Source organism: Sus scrofa, chromosome 12 (assembly GCF_054392235.1).
Source record: "Sus scrofa isolate SSC_HxYL_T2T_F1_AM1 chromosome 12, Sscrofa_HxYL_maternal_Yorkshire_Landrace_v2.0, whole genome shotgun sequence".
Lineage (NCBI taxonomy): Eukaryota > Metazoa > Chordata > Mammalia > Artiodactyla > Suidae > Sus > Sus scrofa.
The window spans coordinates 52516400-52532724 of record NC_139394.1 but is presented as its reverse complement, the minus strand read 5'-3'; the positions used below and the strand labels follow the sequence as shown (position 1 = coordinate 52532724).

The window sequence follows — 16325 nt, the reverse complement described above, 5'->3', positions numbered from 1 at the left end:
TTTTTTCAATAATTCTCCTTGTCCCCCTGCCAGATTTTTGTTCTTGGAGGTTTTAAATCAAATTCCATTCATCATAACTGAAAATACTTCAGTAAATATCTCTAACTTGTAAAGCTTTTTTCCCTAGCATGACTTCCATAACATTATTATGCCTATCAAAATTAATAATTTTGGGGGAAGAAACTGTAACTGCAATGTATACATCTAAGGATGACCTGACCCCCTTGCTGTACAGTGGGAAAATAAAAAAAAAAAAAAAAAAAAAAAAAAACCTTCTCCAAAAAAAAAAAAACAAAATTAATAATTGGCTGATATCAGATAATCCATTTTCAAATTCTCTAGATTATCTCAAAAATATCATTTCAGAGTGGATTTGTCAGAATTAAAATCTAAGCAAGTTCCATACTTTGTGTTTGGTCGATACGTCTTTTAAGGGTCTTTTAATATATAACAGTTGCTGCGGCTTGAATTCAATCCTTGACCCCCAGGAACTTCCGTATGCTGTGGGTGCAATCATAAATAAACATCAAACTAACAGTACTCTCAATATTTTCTATTAATATCTTGTTTTGCTGGGATACATATTTAAGTAGTTTTTTTTTTTTTTCTGAAAGAAAGATGTTTAACTTTCTAAACCTTAGTTTATCTGGGATTGTCTTCCTTTTCCTCTTCTACATGCATTGGGGCAGTTTGGGGGCAGAAAAGCCTGAAGCCAATCAGATTTGTATGGGGGATTTTTTTGGTTGGTGTTTGTCTGTTTGTTTTAATACTTACAGGATTATTTTTTTCTCCTTATCTTTGGAAATTAAAGACTGAAACAGTATGTATGGGTCAAGGATGGCAAATGTCTGATAGGTGTGCTTTCATTCTGTGCCCAAAACAGGCATTACTAATTGATCACAGCATTCTTTCCTGTTGAATACAAATGAAGCCTCAGATTTGTTTTTTTTATTAAAAAAGCAACCCCAAGCCCAGTTATTTTCTTTTTCCATCTGAAATGAAGGTGTTGGTTTTTCATTACTAAGTTTCTTAGCATATCCTTCGACTATTTAGGCTTTAAATCTCTCTGACTCAGGAAAGTTTCCTTTTCCTTGTTTCCCTCCCTCCTTTCTCATTTTGTTCTTTGCTCTTCTTCTATCAGTCTTAACCTTCTGAAATAGCTTTTAAAGATTAGGATTCTATCTCCATGTCTTTACCCACCCCATCACACAGCCGCTGTCATTATTTTAATCTCTATTTTTTCTTCTCTGTTATAGAAGAGGCTCAGCCAAGTCATCCGTTTCACTAATTTGGTTTTCTGTTACTATATTTAACTGCTGCTTACAGCCTTACCTGAAGTTTTTCCTGATCATTTTCTCATATAACTACCTAATTTAGATTGAAATGCAATTTACTATGTGATTTGTTCTGTGTTTCTGTTTTTTACTTTTTTTTTTTTTTTTTTTTTTTTTTGTCTTTTTGCCTTTTCTAGGGCCACTTCCCGGGGCACATGGAGGTTCCCAGGCTAGGGGTTGAATCAGAGCTGTAGCTGCCGGCCAACGCCAGAGCCACAGCAACGCAGGATCTGAGCTGCGTCTGCGACCTGCACCATAGCTCATGACAACGCCGGATCCTTAACCCACTGAGCAAGGGCAGGGACCGAACCCGCAACCTCATGGTTCCTAGTCGGATTCCTTAACCACTGCGTCATGACAGGAACTCCTGTTTTTTACTTTTTTTTACTGAGGTTTAACCTTCGTAAAATAACATGCACTACTTTTAAGTTTAAGCTCAGTACTTTCCCCTTTTTTTGACTATGCCCATGGCATGGGGAGGTTTCTGGGGACAGGGATTGAACTTGTGCCATAGCAGCAACCCAAGCCACTGCAGTGACAACACCAGATCCTTAACCCACTGTGCCACAAGGGTACTCCCTGGTTAGTGCTTTTTGTGTCCTGTTTAAGAACTGTTTGTACTTTACACCTGAAACTAATACAACTTTGTAAGTCAACTATACTCCAGTAAAGTTTTTTTTTAAAAGAACTGTTTGTCTACTCTAAGACCATGAAGATATTCTTCTGTTTTTTTCTTCCAGAAGTTGTATTATTTTACCTTCCTCGTTTAGGTCTGTAGTCCATTTCAAATTAATTTTTGTTTATGGCATGGGGTAGAGGCAAGGTTAATTTTTTTCCATACAAATATCCCATTGATTGAGCACCATTTATTAAAAGATCAGTTTTCCTCTCTGACCTGCAGTGGTACCCTCTCATAAGTCAAGTGATTATATGTGTTTGGGTCTATTTCTAGACTTTCTGTTCTACTCCAATGATGTGTTTATCTGTCCTTATGCCATTACTCTTTCGTATTAAACGTTTCCAAAGTTTTCACAGGGATTGTTCTAGGGAGCTATTTACTTATTCCTTAGGTTGGTATCTTTCTGTTCAATTTAATACCTTTTTGTAAGTTAGGTGATTTTTTTTCCATCGTTTTTTTTCACAGCTTATCCTTGTTCATACTGAGATCTCAGATGGATGTCTTTTAAGTTTTTGAGGTGCAGATAAAAGGAAAAGAGGAACATATGGTTTACACTGCTGGTGTTAAACACTCCTAGAAGAATGTAGAAAGGAAACCAGAGGAGTTCCCATTGTGGTGCAGCAGAAATGAATCTGACTAGCATCCATGAGGACGCAGGTTCGATCCCTGGCCTTGCTCAGTGGGTCAAGGAACCGGCATTGCCGTGAGCTGTGGTGTAGGTTGCAGATGTGGCTTGGGTCCCATGTTGCTGTGGCTGTGGTATAGGCCAGCAGCTACAGCTCCAAATCAACCCCTAGCCTGGGAACCTCCATATGCCGCGGGTGTGGCCCTAAAAAGACCAAAAAAAAAAAAAAAAAAAAAAAAAAGAGAGAGAGAGAGAGGGAAAGGAAACCAGAGCTAGAGAAAGTCACAGCAGGAGTTCCCGTCGTGGCGCAGTGGTTAATGAATCCGACTAGGAACCATGAGGTTGCGGGTTCGGTCCCTGCCCTTGCTCAGTGGGTTAACGATCTGGCGTTGCCGTGAGCTGTGGTGTAGGTTGCAGATGTGGCTTGGGTCCCATGTTGCTGTGGCTGTGGTATAGGCCAGCAGCTACAGCTCCAAATCAACCCCTAGCCTGGGAACCTCCATATGCCGCGGGTGTGGCCCTAAAAAGACCAAAAAAAAAAAAAGAGAGAGAGAGAGGGAAAGGAAACCAGAGCTAGAGAAAGTCACAGCAGGAGTTCCCGTCGTGGCGCAGTGGTTAATGAATCCGACTAGGAACCATGAGGTTGCGGGTTCGGTCCCTGCCCTTGCTCAGTGGGTTAACGATCTGGCGTTGCCGTGAGCTGTGGTGTAGGTTGCAGACGCGGCTCGGATCCCGCGTTGCTGTGGCTCTGGCGTAGGCCGGTGGCTACAGCTCCGATTCAACCCCTAGCCTGGGAACCTCCATATGCCGCGGGAGCGGCCCAAGAAATAGCAACAACAACAACAACAACAAAAAAAAAAAGACAGAAAGTCACAGCAAGGAGCTGAACCCTCTGTTTGCTGTAGTAGACCAACTTAGCATTCTCATTCTGGGGTTCTTGCCTCTTTAAGAAGCCAGACTCAGGAATTCCCCCTGTGGTGCAACAGGATCGGTGACATCTCTGCAGCAGGTTCCATCCCTGACCCAGCACAGTAGGTTAAAGGATCCGATGTTGCTGCAGCTTCGGCACTGTGGGCCACAGTTGCAGCTCAGATCTGATCCCTGGTCCTTGGGAACTCCATATGCATCGGGGCAGCCAAAAACAGGAAAAAAAAAAAAGCAGCAGCAGCCAGCATCAGCTTTGTCTTTCTCCTGCCTCATGTGGCCACCCACACCAATTGTTAGCCAGCCAGGGCTAAGTTTCTTCTACCCTGGTGGGATCCCCGTGTGCCCTTCTAAGTGTGCCAGCAGAACCCGCCTCGACACTTGGCCTAGTTGCTCCAAGAGAAGAGTGCCACGCGTAACAGCTGCTGAAGTCTCCTCCATGTACTTATCAAGCAGGCAAAGGGTTGAACATCAGTTGTTCTTTTCCTCATTCCAGTCCCATCTGCAGTTTGTCTTGCAGAAAATTCCTCATAGTTTCTGGTATGTGGTTGCCTAGTACTGATATATGCTTGCTTTCTTTTTTTTTTCTTTTTCTTTTTCTTTTTTTTTTTCAGTCATTTCAGTGGAAAACTGGAAGGGTGGACAAAGTAGCTAGAAACAGGTACTTGAGCCAGTCTAATTACAAATCAGTGCTAGATTTCGTTTTTTGTTTTTTGTTGTTGTTGTTTTGTCTTTTCTAGGGCCGCACCCTCGGCATATGGAGGTTCCCAGGCTAGGGGTCTAATCAGAGCTGTAGCCGTCGGCCTACGCCAGAGCCACAGCAACTCGGGATCCGAGCTATGTCTGCAACCTACACCATAGCTCACGGCAACGCCGGATCCCTAACCCACTGAGCGAGGCCAGGGATCGAACCCGCAACCTCATGGTTACTAGTCGGGTTCATTGATCACTGAGCCATGATGGGAACTCCTGTTTTGTTAATTTTTTAATGGTATTTTTTTAAATGAGTTTCGAGCCTTCCAAGTTGAATACTTTGAAAGCCATCATTCATTTTATTAAGGTGAGCATTGGTTCTTCGGTGTTGAGTCTCAACTCTGCAGCGTAGTATCTCCCCACCCCGCCCAGCCTGAATAGGCATAGAATGGTAGCCCAAAGGCCCAGAAAGCTGTGCCGAGGAAGGTGAAGACAATGACAGATTCCCAGAATGAGGAAGGAGGGATTGTTTTGAAACTCATGAGTTTCAGATGATCTGCTTATATGCCTTCATGTGATAAAAATGCCAGCTGGCTTTCTTGCCAGCTCGGCAAGAGAAATTGACCCTGGGATTCTAGATGACCCAGAATTGTGTGCTCTTGCAGAGCCAGAGCCCTTTCTCAAGCCAGCTTGTTGAAAACCCAGCTGGGTAACAGGAACTGTTTCCTATATTCTTTGTAACTCTAGTGCTGCTTATAATTCTCAGGAATTAGTAAGTAAATAAGAGTACACATTCAGAAGTTTGGGGCTCTTTACACCTGGCTTCTTTCGTTTGTTCTGCTTTTTAGTGTAGCTAAAGTATGTAGATTTTCTTCTTTATTCCTTAGTTTTATTCTTTATTCTCCTGTGGCAAAAATACAGAACTTTTAAAGCTTTTACACTGTAATTCAGATACAAGAACCTGGAACAGACCATCCAGTAATATTTTTTGAAGAGGAAAGCAGTAATAGGAAATTTAACTAGGAAGATCCTTCAATTGTAAAGATATCTCCTTTCTCTAAGAATTAGGCCTGATCAGGGTTCAGACCCACTTATATGGAATGGAAGGGGGATAAATCACAGCTAAAGACCTTGGCACTTCTGTAAAAAATTTAAATAACAGGCAGACATATAGAGATTCATAAATATGTACTTGGTGCCAGCTAAACCACAGAGAAGATACTGCATTTGTGGTCCAGGGAAGTTAAATATTTGTGGTCAACTTAAAATTCAACATAAAACTCTCATCTGTGATGGAAACTATCCAGAAATTGCATGGAAGGCGTGCAAGCTACAGGCACTCTCAAAGGCCTTTCCTCTCACCCGCCTGGGCTAGAGGAGCCTGTGCCCCTGAGCAGCTGGCAAGCCCTTATTAGGCGAGAATGGGTTTCCTGGCACTCTGGTTACCTACCCAAGGAGGTACCCAGAAGGTAAGGCCTCTCTGCTTCCTGGCTCACTCCTTTACATCTGATCAATCAGCACTTTATCCAGGAAGCCTTTTCTGTCCATCTTAGATTAAATAGCAATACTCTCCCCTATGCTGTTATTCTCTGTCCCTCTTACCATGCTTTAATTTTTTTCCTAGTACTTCTCACTACTTGTTCTGTATTCATTGGCCTGTTTCTTAGCCTCACAAGGATGTTAAGGATCATGACAGCAGGAACATTTTATTGACTGCTGTATCCCTTATGTCTTAAATAAGCCTTACTGTGCATAGCAGGTGCTTAATAAATATTTACTGAATGAATTCAGTAGAATACTTTAAGAGTGTTTTAGGAAGTACAGTCTAAGGAGCGGAGAGTTATTGCTGCCCCCTGGGATAGGGCACTGTCACACGGCAGAACCTCAGCCTGGAACACCTCAAATACCTTGCTGTTCTTCAGTATCTGCATATGGTTCCTGATAGGGAGACGGGCACTTGCAGACGGTGCCTAGGCCTTCAGATGCACAGGGCGTCTCTTGCCGTAACACTTGGATTATATGCAGAGATGGAATTAGCACAATTTACTTTTCACATTAAACTGTGTTGTCGTGTTGGGGAGTTCCCTAGTGGTCCTAGTGATTAAGGACTCCGCCTTATCTCTGCTGTGGCTCAGGTTTGATCCATGACCTGGGAACTTCCACATGCTGTGGGCACAGCCAAAAAAAAAAAAAGAGATATTGAGGGTTCGGTTTTGGCTTTTGTTGAAGACCTTCCTGATGTTGATCGCTGGGGCATAGGAGACCTTTCAGGGCAGCATGCAGACCAGAACAGATACATGTACTTTTCACATTCTTTTTTTTAAAATGTTTTTAAAATGATTTTTTTTCCCTTATAGTTGGCTTACAGTGTCCTGCCAATTTCTACCCTACAGCAGAGTGACCCAGTCACACATATGTACGCATTCTTTTTCTCCCATTATCCTCCATCATGTTCCATCATAACTGACTAGATATAGTTCCCTGTGCTCTACAGCAAGATCTCATTGCTTATCTACTCCAAATCACTTTTTTTTTTTTTTCTATTTTCAGGGCCGCACGTGTGGCAAATGGAGGTTCCCAGGCTAGGGGTCAAATCGGGGCTACAGCTGCCAGCCTACGCCACAGCCACAGCCACATCAGATCCGAACCACATCTGCAACCTACACCACAGCTCACGGCAATGCCAGATCCTTAACCCACTGAGCAAGGCCAGGGATCGAACCTGCAACCTCATGGTTCCTAGTCAGATTTGTTTCAGCTGAGCCACGACAGGAACTCCTCACATTCTTTGTGGGTTTTTTTTGGGGAGGGGGGTGATAAAGAAAAAGATAGCTTTTTTGCTTTGCCAATCAAAGGAGGGTCACACCAGGCTAGCCCTGAAGACCGTGCCCCCCCCCCCGCATTCTCTCTTTTTTTTTTTCTGTCTTTTTGCCTTTTCTAGGGCCACTCCCGTGGCCTATGGAAGTTCCCAGGCTAGGGGTCCAATTGGAGCTGTAGCTGCCGGCCTACACCACAGCCACAGCAACGCAGGATCTGAGCTGCATCTGCCACCTACACCTCAGCTCACAGCAACGCGGGATCCTTAACCCACTGAGCAAGGCCAGGGATCGAAACCACAGCCTCATGGTTCCTAGTCGGATTTGTTAACCACTGCGCCACAACGGCAACTCCCCACATTCTCTTTCCATACGTAAACGCAGCACCTGTTGCCCGGCCTACTGTCACTTCTGACCCTGCCCGATTGAGGGTTCTGTTGTTGCTGACCACTCCCAGGCCTATTGGACCCGATGGTGACCGATGAACTTGACTGATGAACAGTTGTTATGTCTGCTTTTCTTCGCTGCCTTTGCTGGGTCTTTCAGTTATCCCAGCACAGAAATTCTGTTGCAGTAAACATGCTCAGTTTTCTGGGTCTGTTCCAAAACCCTACTGTTGATGATCTTTAGCATTTGGTATGAAGTGAACTTCACAAACGATGTTGATAGAAGCATCTTTTTTTTTTAGGGCCGTCCCCATGGCATATAGAGGTTCCCAGGCTCATATAGGAGTCGAATTGGAGCTATAGCTGCCAGCCTATGCCACAGCTACAGCAATGCCAGATCCAAGCTGCGTCTGCGACCTACACCGTAACTCACGGCAATGCCAGGTCCTTAACCCACTTAGGGAGGCCAGGGATTGAACCTGCATCTTCATGGATACTAGCTGGGTTTGTTACCACTGAGCCTCAACAGGAACTCCCACAAATAATGTTGATGATCTCTAAGATGTGCTTATGAGTTTTTTTTTAATGGCAGTGTGTATCACCATTTATATAAATATATCTATAAAAGATATAAGTCCAGGAGTTCCCACTGTGGCTCAGAGGTAATGAGCGTGACTAGTATTCATGAGGACGTGGGTTCGATCCCTGGCCTCACTTGGTGGGTTAAGGATCCAGCATTGCTGTGAGCTGTGGTGTAGGTCGCATATGGGGCTCAGATCCTATGTTGCTCTGGCTGTGGTGAAGGCCCACAGCTGCAGCTGTGATTTCACCCCTAGACTGAGAACCTCCATATGCCAAGGGCGCAGCCCTAAAAAGGCAAAAATTAAATAAATAAAAATAAGTCCATAGTTAATCATATATGACAGTATATGTATAAATATTTCTGTAGGCCACACCAGAAACTGCAATTGGGCTGGGAAACAGGCTATAGAAACCAAAGGTGAGAAGAATTGTTTTTAAAATTCAGCCTTTTGTACTGTTGGTTTGTATGTTTTTACCACGTGCCTCGTGTCTAAATGACATGCTACTGAGCAGATTTGGTTTGGCCTGGTAGTTGAAGCCCAGGCGCCACCATATCTTTGGTGCCTCCTAGAAGAGATGCTCTCATTGTACTTTTTCTCTACTTTGTCAGCAGCAAGAGTGGCTTTAGTCTAAATAACCGAATTCAGTGACAGGATTCAGTTTCATCTCCGTTGTCACTGTCAAAGTGTTTGAGCTGTGTGTGGGCTTCCCTAACACAGGCTGGTAAAAGTTTTGTCTTTGTCTTATCAGTGTCAAGCACTGAGACTGTACTAAGTAGTTGACAGTTATTTGTATGTCTTTCTGTGTGTGTGCTACAGAAGTAAACGGAATTCACAATTGCTGTCTTTAAGCCTGTTCTTAGTCTAATGACTTGGAAAATTTTAATAGAGAATCAGAAATATGGCAGCAGCTTTTTGGTCTCTTTCAAATCCTGTGAGGATGTGGCACATAGACATGGCGATCAGGAGTGGATCAGATTAGATACCGTTAATGCTGACGCCATGTTGCCACAGTGACCTGCAGAAAAAATCTGGTTAAAAACCTAGTTACGGGAGTTCCTGTTGTGGCTCAGCAGGTTAAAGACACAACGTTGTCTCTGTGAGGATGAGTTCCATCCCAAGCCTCACTCAGTGGGTTAAGGATCCAGCCTTGCTACAAGCTGTGGCCTAGGTCGCAGATGCAGCTCGGATCCGGCATTGCTGTGGCTGTGGCATAGGCTGCAGCTGCAGCTCTAGTTTGACTCCTAGCCGGAAAACTTCCCTATGCCACAGGAGCAGCCGTTAAAAAAAAAAAAAAAAAAAAAAATCTAGTTACAAGTCATAGTCTTCGTTCTGCTCTGTTCTGATCATAAGAAAATTCCGTCATAAGTTAATCGTAAGAAAATCATAACTTATTTATTCCTGTATGAAATGGGAATGAGAGTAGTCCCTTCCTAAGATTTCAGTCAGGTTAATGCGATACAGTAAGTGGAAATGCCTGGATTTTAAAAATAGAAGTCTCTCTCAGTAGAGGGGACGATTAAGAAGACTCCAAAGAAACAGCTAGTTACAATCCAGTCCTGCATCAGATTCCCATATATCTTCCCAGAATACCCTGAAGTTTTGGAGTTCCCGTTGTGGCTCAGTGGTTAACGAATCCGACTAGGAACCATGAGGTTGCGGGTTCAATCTTTGGCCTCGCTCAGTGGGTTAAGGATCCGGCTTTTGCCATCGTCTGTAGCTTTGGATGTCCAAAAAACTGTTAGATTAACCTTTTAGACTAAGACGAAGCCCAGCAAGAAATTAGGATTCAGGTAGTTTTTCAGAAGGTGAAACAGGTGTGCTTACAGTTCTGTTATCCTAGGAGTCTCCTGTAACAGACTCCCACAGGTGAGGGTTTGTGAGCTCTTGAAGGAGAACAGCAAAACACCACTTGGGAAATAAAATCACACTGTCCTGGGCATTCCAGCACTTCCCAGGCCGGCCTCCTTTCGGCACCGTTCCTTTCTGTAATCCCACCCTCCTCTCAGCCCTGGCACATAGTCCCATGAACATGCCACCTGCCTTCTCTCTCTCTGGCCCCATCCTTTGGCTGCTCAGTTTATTTTTTCCACATCCTCACCCTCTTCCAGTTCCAAGCTAAATAACCCTCACAGATGGCTTGTTCCATCAAAGCTGTTTAAGAACACAGGACAGTGAACTGGGGTCCAGAAGGAGCTGCCAAAGCCCGAGGCTGCCCTTCCTACGGAGGCCCAAGACAGCTTTGTCGTCAGCTCCCTAGAAGTCCACAGACAGGGAGCAGAAAGGCTGGCAGGTGGGGTGGTGGAATGTCTCTTTAACACTATAATCCTCCAGCAGCTAGCAACTAGTTCTCACTTAGATTTACAAGTCAGAACCTGGAGCCGGATACACGGCGGACTCCATTTTCCACAGGAGACCGAGCGCTTTGTAGTTGGCATTTCTCCCCCACTTTTTACAGCGTGGAAACCCAGCAGGAAATGGCAGTCCCATTTGTGTTTTGGACCGTGGTTTGAGTCCTTACTAAACCTCTTTGTGAGCTCCTGGAGAGGGCTAGATCCCTGCTCTGCCTGACCCGAAGGGCAGTGTTCCCAGCTGTCAGCACATCCTTGGGAAGAGGGTGAACCTCAGACGCCTGTTAGAAATCCCGCAGATGAGAGAAGACCCAGAGTGTCACTCTTTCTTTCCTGTCAGCAAGGACATGTAAGTTCCCTGTCTGCCTTGTCATCAGCTTTGGAACACTTTTCTCCGATGTTTCCCCGTATGCAGTGGTCTGCAGGCTTCTGCCCCTCGTCTTGATCCTGCACCCGCCTTCCCTCTGTCATAATTGGATGGGTCTGGTTAATCTTGGCCCGGTGACAAGGCAGACGGCCTTTTCCTTGTCCTCACAGTTAACTCCTGTGGGACTTAAGACCTCTCTGGTCATGGTCTCCCTCTCTCGCTCTCTCGCTGCCTGCCCCCTCCCTCGCCCCTCTCACCGGCAGCCTGTGTAGACTCCCCTGAGGTCACTGAGGGAGGGCGGGTGGGCTGCTGCGTCCGAGTCCCTCTTCCCTCAGTGAGCAGAGGTCCCTTGAGAGACCCCCTTCCTTCCTCCCCGAAGAGCCACGTTGGAGGCTTATCTTCTTGAACGTGGGCATAGCAGGGCAGGGAGCAGCAGCATGTGTGGAGCGGTCTGACCAGACACGGAGGTTAACTCTCAGCTGGAGAGAGCAGACAGTTGTAATAGCTTCCCCAGGAAAGAGCAGAAGAGAAAGAAAAAAACATTCTGGGGCCGGGAAGTACGCCCTGAGAACTCAGTCAGAAATGAGCTTCTCCTCCCTCAGCCTGGTCTTTCTGCTGAGAAGGAAACTGTTGTCCTTTCTCTTCTCTGCCTTCACATGCTGCTCCAAGATCCAGTGCTGCCAGAGGAACAACACCCCCTGTTGCCTGCTTAGTAAACGTTTCTCAGACTGATGGATCTGGGGAGCCTTTGGGTGCCAGGTGGAAGGAGAGAGCTTTGATTTCTTTTGTCTCGTCCCCGTGCTCCTTGATAGCCCTTTCTCTTTACAGTCCATCCAGGGTCCAAGACTGTAGTGCAGAGAACTTTCTGGGGCCACTCACGCGTAGCCTTAACTTGGCATCCGGTGGTGACTGGTTTCCCATGTTCATTCAGTGCATCGGCTGAGCAGCTGAGGTCTTGCCCTGCTGTGTCCAGGGAGATGAAGTAAACTGGATGTGGACGATAGACTCCTTTTAGGGTAGATATTCTGAGAAGTTTTTCATTTCACTGTCTCTGTTCTTGCCTGTAGCTTAGCCAAGCACCCATTTGGTTTGTGTGCATCTAAATGTGTTCTTCAGAACTGTTTTATTTTGTCCTGGAGGTGAGCCTTTGGGCTGCTGAGCCCGGAGGAGGGGGCAGGACTTGAAGAAGGTCCTGGAGGATCCTTTCTCCAAGAGTGCCATTACTTCCTAAGAGGCTCTGTAGTATAATGGACTGAGCACAGGCTTCAGTGTAAGACAAATGTGGGTTCAAATCCCAGCCTCACCACTTACTGCATGTGTGTTTCCTTTGGGCTTCAGTTTCTTCTTCCTCTTTCTATCTCCCAGGATTACTGTGATAATGAGATGAAATAGCCTAATGCCTAGCAACATTCAGCCACCGCTTCATCTCCACCGCAGCTTTCCCGGTAAAATGGGATATTTCAGCCACTGAGAAGCTGTGACCCATGAAAACTGCAGAAGAATTACTGACTTGTTCTACTTGCCACTACCCTGAAGCTCCTTAATGAGCTTCTTGCAAGCTCATGAGTTTTTGTTTCTAGAACGCGCCGTGCCCTGAGTTTGTTCAGTTTTCTTTTTCACTCATGAGGACTTCTTTCATGATCAGTTCCCAAGGGCTTTGGAATGTCTGGGTGGTGGTTCTCCTAGAAGGCAAGCCTGCTTCCTCTGGGCCGCCCCAGAGGCCTTGCTGGCCGACTGATCTCCAGAAACTGCTCCTTACCTGTCTGCACCTTCGCTTTTCCTAAGCAACATTTCCTGGCTTCGGATCTTGTGAGCAATTATCCAGAAAGTGTGTCCTCAGCCTCCTACAGGGCACACAGGTTTGCCTCGTACCCTCCAAGTGGCGTGGAGGGAGCTGCAGGGTGTCAGGGGCGGCCATGGGAAAGAAACGGCTCCCAGAAAGAGCACAGTGTCTGAGCCAGCAGCTCCCACTGCCTGCTGGAGCAGGCTCAGTGAGGCCGCTGACAAGAGTCTTCAGAACACTAAACAGGTGATTAAAACATCAGTATAAGTCTTTCCAAACCTCACAGAAAGCCAAAAAACTTAGTTTGGACACCAACAGAAATTTTCCGCTCTGGAGCTTTATAAACTGGTCTGCTGTTCCTTCCTCTGCTCTGTGGCCAGAGGGGAGCTCTGTGCTAATGATTCCATAAAACCCTCCAAGTCTTCCCGAGCCGCTTATCGCATGAGCAGAACCTATACCACCTTTTTCCATCAGGCATTAGCCCCAGGCTCTCACTGTTAGTTCGGACTCTGCATCATCAACCCTTCCTTCAAAAAATGGCCCAGCCCAGCTCTTGGCACTGTCTCCACGACAGAGCTGAGCTCCGCATCAAGGTCAGTGGCAGCACCGTCTTTCCTCTCCTCCTTTCCAAGATGACTGCCCAGAGTCCTAGAAACCTGTGAAAACGGAAAGAGACCTTCAGAATCCTCTGCACTTTGCAAACAGGTTCGGTAACTTGCCCCAGATCACACAGGAGAGCCGGAAGTAAGGGTTCCCCCAGACGCTGCTTTCCCAGACCTGGAGCATGTCAGCTTCCCCAGAGAAGGGCGACAAGCCCAGGAGGAGCTCCGTCTTCACAAGGGCAGCAGCAGAAGACTGCCCCTTCGAGTTCACGATGAGCTCTTTCTTGCTGTGGAGCTTGCGAGAGTCTCTGCCCAAAGCACAGGTCGATGCTCGGGACCCGTTGAGAGCTGGGGACAGTTGGGATGCTGATTAAGAGCAGGGGCACGTTACAGCCCCTCTGCCCACCAGCTCCCCAACCTCGAGCAAGTTACTTAGCTTCTCTGTGCCTTGATTTCCTCATCTGTAACATTGAGATAATGACAGCACCTACCTGGCGGGGCTGTCGCAGGGAGCAGATGAGGTGGTGCATGAAAGCTTTTGGGCACAGCCTGGCATGGAGCAGCTGTTCACGCAGTGTCAGCCTTGACAGCGGAGGGTAGTGAAGCGCGCAGCGGGCTTTGTGGTTGTGCCTCAGAAGCTCCAGGGGTGCCCTTGCAGAAAGCGATTCTGGTGGAGTGGCAAGAACATTGGCTAGGACGTCATTGCATCTGGCTTCAGATCTCATTGAAGTTACTCAAGTGTTGGTTTTTTTTTAAATCTCTATCATTATCTGAAGGTTATAGTAACTGCTTCATAGGGTGCTGAGGATTTTCAGATTCCCAATAGCTATGAAAAATGTAACATTTTTTTTTTTCTGTATCTTAGCTAAAATAGAGTTGCATTTGAAGAGTGAACTAAACTGGTGACCACCTTCCCTTAGTCTTCTAGCCTTTAAACCAGTGATTCTCAGAGTTCCCAGGTGGTGGCAGTGGGCTAAGGATCCAGCATTGTCAGTGCCATGGCTTGGGTCACAACTGTGGTGCGGGTTGCATCCCTGACCCAGGAACTTCCACACGCTGTAGGCACAGCCTGAAAAGGGCAGTGATTCTCCAGCTTCAGTGTTCACAGGTACTCGGAACACTTGTTTAAAGTACACATTCCAAGGCCCTATCCCCAGAAATACGAATTTATTTGGTCCAGAGTGGAGTCCAGGAATCTGCTTTTTTAACAAGCTCACTGTGTGATTCTGATGCACATGGATTTTGAAATGCCTCTTGAAGGTCCCATTGTGGCTCACTGGTAATGAATCTGACTAGTATCCATAACGATGTGGGTTTGATCCCTGGCCCTGCTCAGTGGGTTAAGGATCTGACATTGCCATGAGCTGTGGTGTAGGTCACAGACATGGCCCAGATTTAGCGTTGCTGTGGCTATGGCATAGGCAGGCAGCTGTAGTTCCGATTTGACCCCTAGCCATATGCCATGGGTGTGGCCCTCAAAAGACAGTCAGTCAATCAATCAACTGATCAATGTTTTTTAGTGCCCAGAGATAAAGAAAGGGGAACTCCTATTTTTGAACTTATATGTGCTAAGCATTTGCCTTACTTACACCTTACCAAACTATAAATAAACTTTAGCTAGTTAACTTTAGTTAGCAAAGCCTGTCCTTGTCTCCAGCCATCAGTGCTTGAAAGAGAGTAAGTCTCGCGTCTTGCCGAGGTATGTTGTGCTTTGCCCTGGGGCAACAGCCTGCAGTTAAGACAAGGCAGGACATGCCCAGAGCTTGGCTTTTAGTGGTCTCTTATTTCAAACTAGAAACTCTGTAGGCAGCCTGTTCAAAAGAGAGCACCATCCCTTACTGAGCCCAAACCTCCCTGGAGAACACCACCCAAAGCAGAAAAGGCATCTCCAAGGGTCCAGGGTGTTGGTGTTGGACAATACAAGGAGCCTGATGCTCAGTGTACAGAGCGGCTGGCAGCCCCCTCCGTGATCACGATGTCCTCTGGAATTGTCCTCAGGTCCTGAGGCTGCCATCAGCCACGTGTGGTCAGTCATCCACATCGTCCAACCACCCATAGTGTATATTAGGTGCTGCGGATACATTTTTCTTTAAATAAACACACACACACATGTACAAATTACAGTGCCTGTCCTCAAGAGTCTTACTTAGGAGAGGAAACAGGACCGCTTAATGGGAGAAAGATACTGCAAAGCATAAACAGATCAAAACAGATTAAATTTATGGATGTCATGAACTTGAGAGGGAATCCGTTCTCAAATGACAGGTTAAGGACTCAAAGAGAACTTGATAGGCTACAATGAGGAGTAAATAATTACCTGAAATCAAATATGAATACATGTAAAATCCTACTTGATCAGGAAAAACTCAGCTGCGCACGACACGTAACATGCAGCACAGTACTAAACAATAGGGTTTTATAGCGCGAGGAGGCCTCAGCGAAGGGGCGTCATGGGAGGAACAGTGGAGGGTTTGCACGCAGTGGGGGGAGGTAGCAAGTAGCCACATGTGCGAAAACTCCTTGGGGAATCTGTTGATAAAAGCTCACAACATGTCATGAGGGCCAAGTGGTGAAGAATAAAACCCGCGCCGTCTCGGCCTCTTCGCAGGGTCGAGGTGTCCAGGGCCGAGTGAGGGAGAGCTGTGTGCTCTGTTCTCTGCCGCCAGATCACACGTGGGCACGCTCTCCAGGAGCCACATCCGTCTCAGTGAAAGTCTTCGTGGAAGGAATAAGCAGGATGTTGAGGAGACCTTGAAATGAGGCACAGTGGAAGGAAGTGGGACTGTTTAGCCTAGAGAAGGTATAACACAGCAGACTTCAAAAAATTTAAGGCCAGTCGGGTAAGAGAGTGAGTTTTTGTGACCCCAGAGAACAGAATTAGAAGCACTAGGAGGCATATTTGGGCTTAAAAGGGATAAACATTTCTACCAATTAGAAAAGTCCAGAAGTGGAATGAGTTCCTAGTTAGGCAGGGACCCCCCCCCCCTTGTAGATTCATGACAGGAACGACCTCTCGTACCTCATGGTCAGGCCTGGAACTTAATAGGGAAAAAGATGTTAAGTAGGTGATAATAAGAATTACGTGTTTCTTAAACATGACGTGATGACGATTTTAAAAGCTTCCCCAGGGTCTTGAATCCTCTCCCTACAACCTATTCCGAAAGGCTTGGTCACTGGGTGATGT

At 46.1% G+C, this 16325-nt stretch overlaps 2 protein-coding genes across 7 annotated transcripts in view; one reads left to right on the top strand and one right to left on the bottom strand.

Moving 5' to 3' along the window:
• The window catches only part of SMG6 (SMG6 nonsense mediated mRNA decay factor), a 214180-nt gene that overhangs the window by 166362 nt on the left and 31493 nt on the right, over positions 1-16325 (top strand). The gene's annotated exons all lie outside the window — the stretch shown is intronic.
• LOC146398312 (uncharacterized) lies at positions 9411-15827 on the bottom strand. Its single transcript, XM_084985756.1, has 3 exons — positions 15689-15827; positions 13317-13489; positions 9411-13195 (listed from the first exon to the last, which is right to left on the bottom strand). Exons 1-3 carry the CDS (start codon positions 15696-15698, stop codon positions 13037-13039), a joined length of 342 nt encoding a protein of 113 aa, XP_084841882.1. The 5' UTR covers positions 15699-15827; the 3' UTR covers positions 9411-13036.

Excerpts from the sequence above, each read along its gene's own strand:
- LOC146398312 (XM_084985756.1), bottom strand. Across the intron at positions 13,196-13,316 it reads GGGAAGCTGACATGCTCCAG|GTTTCTAGGACTCTGGGCAG; the intron begins GTCTGGGAAAGC and ends CCGTTTTCACAG.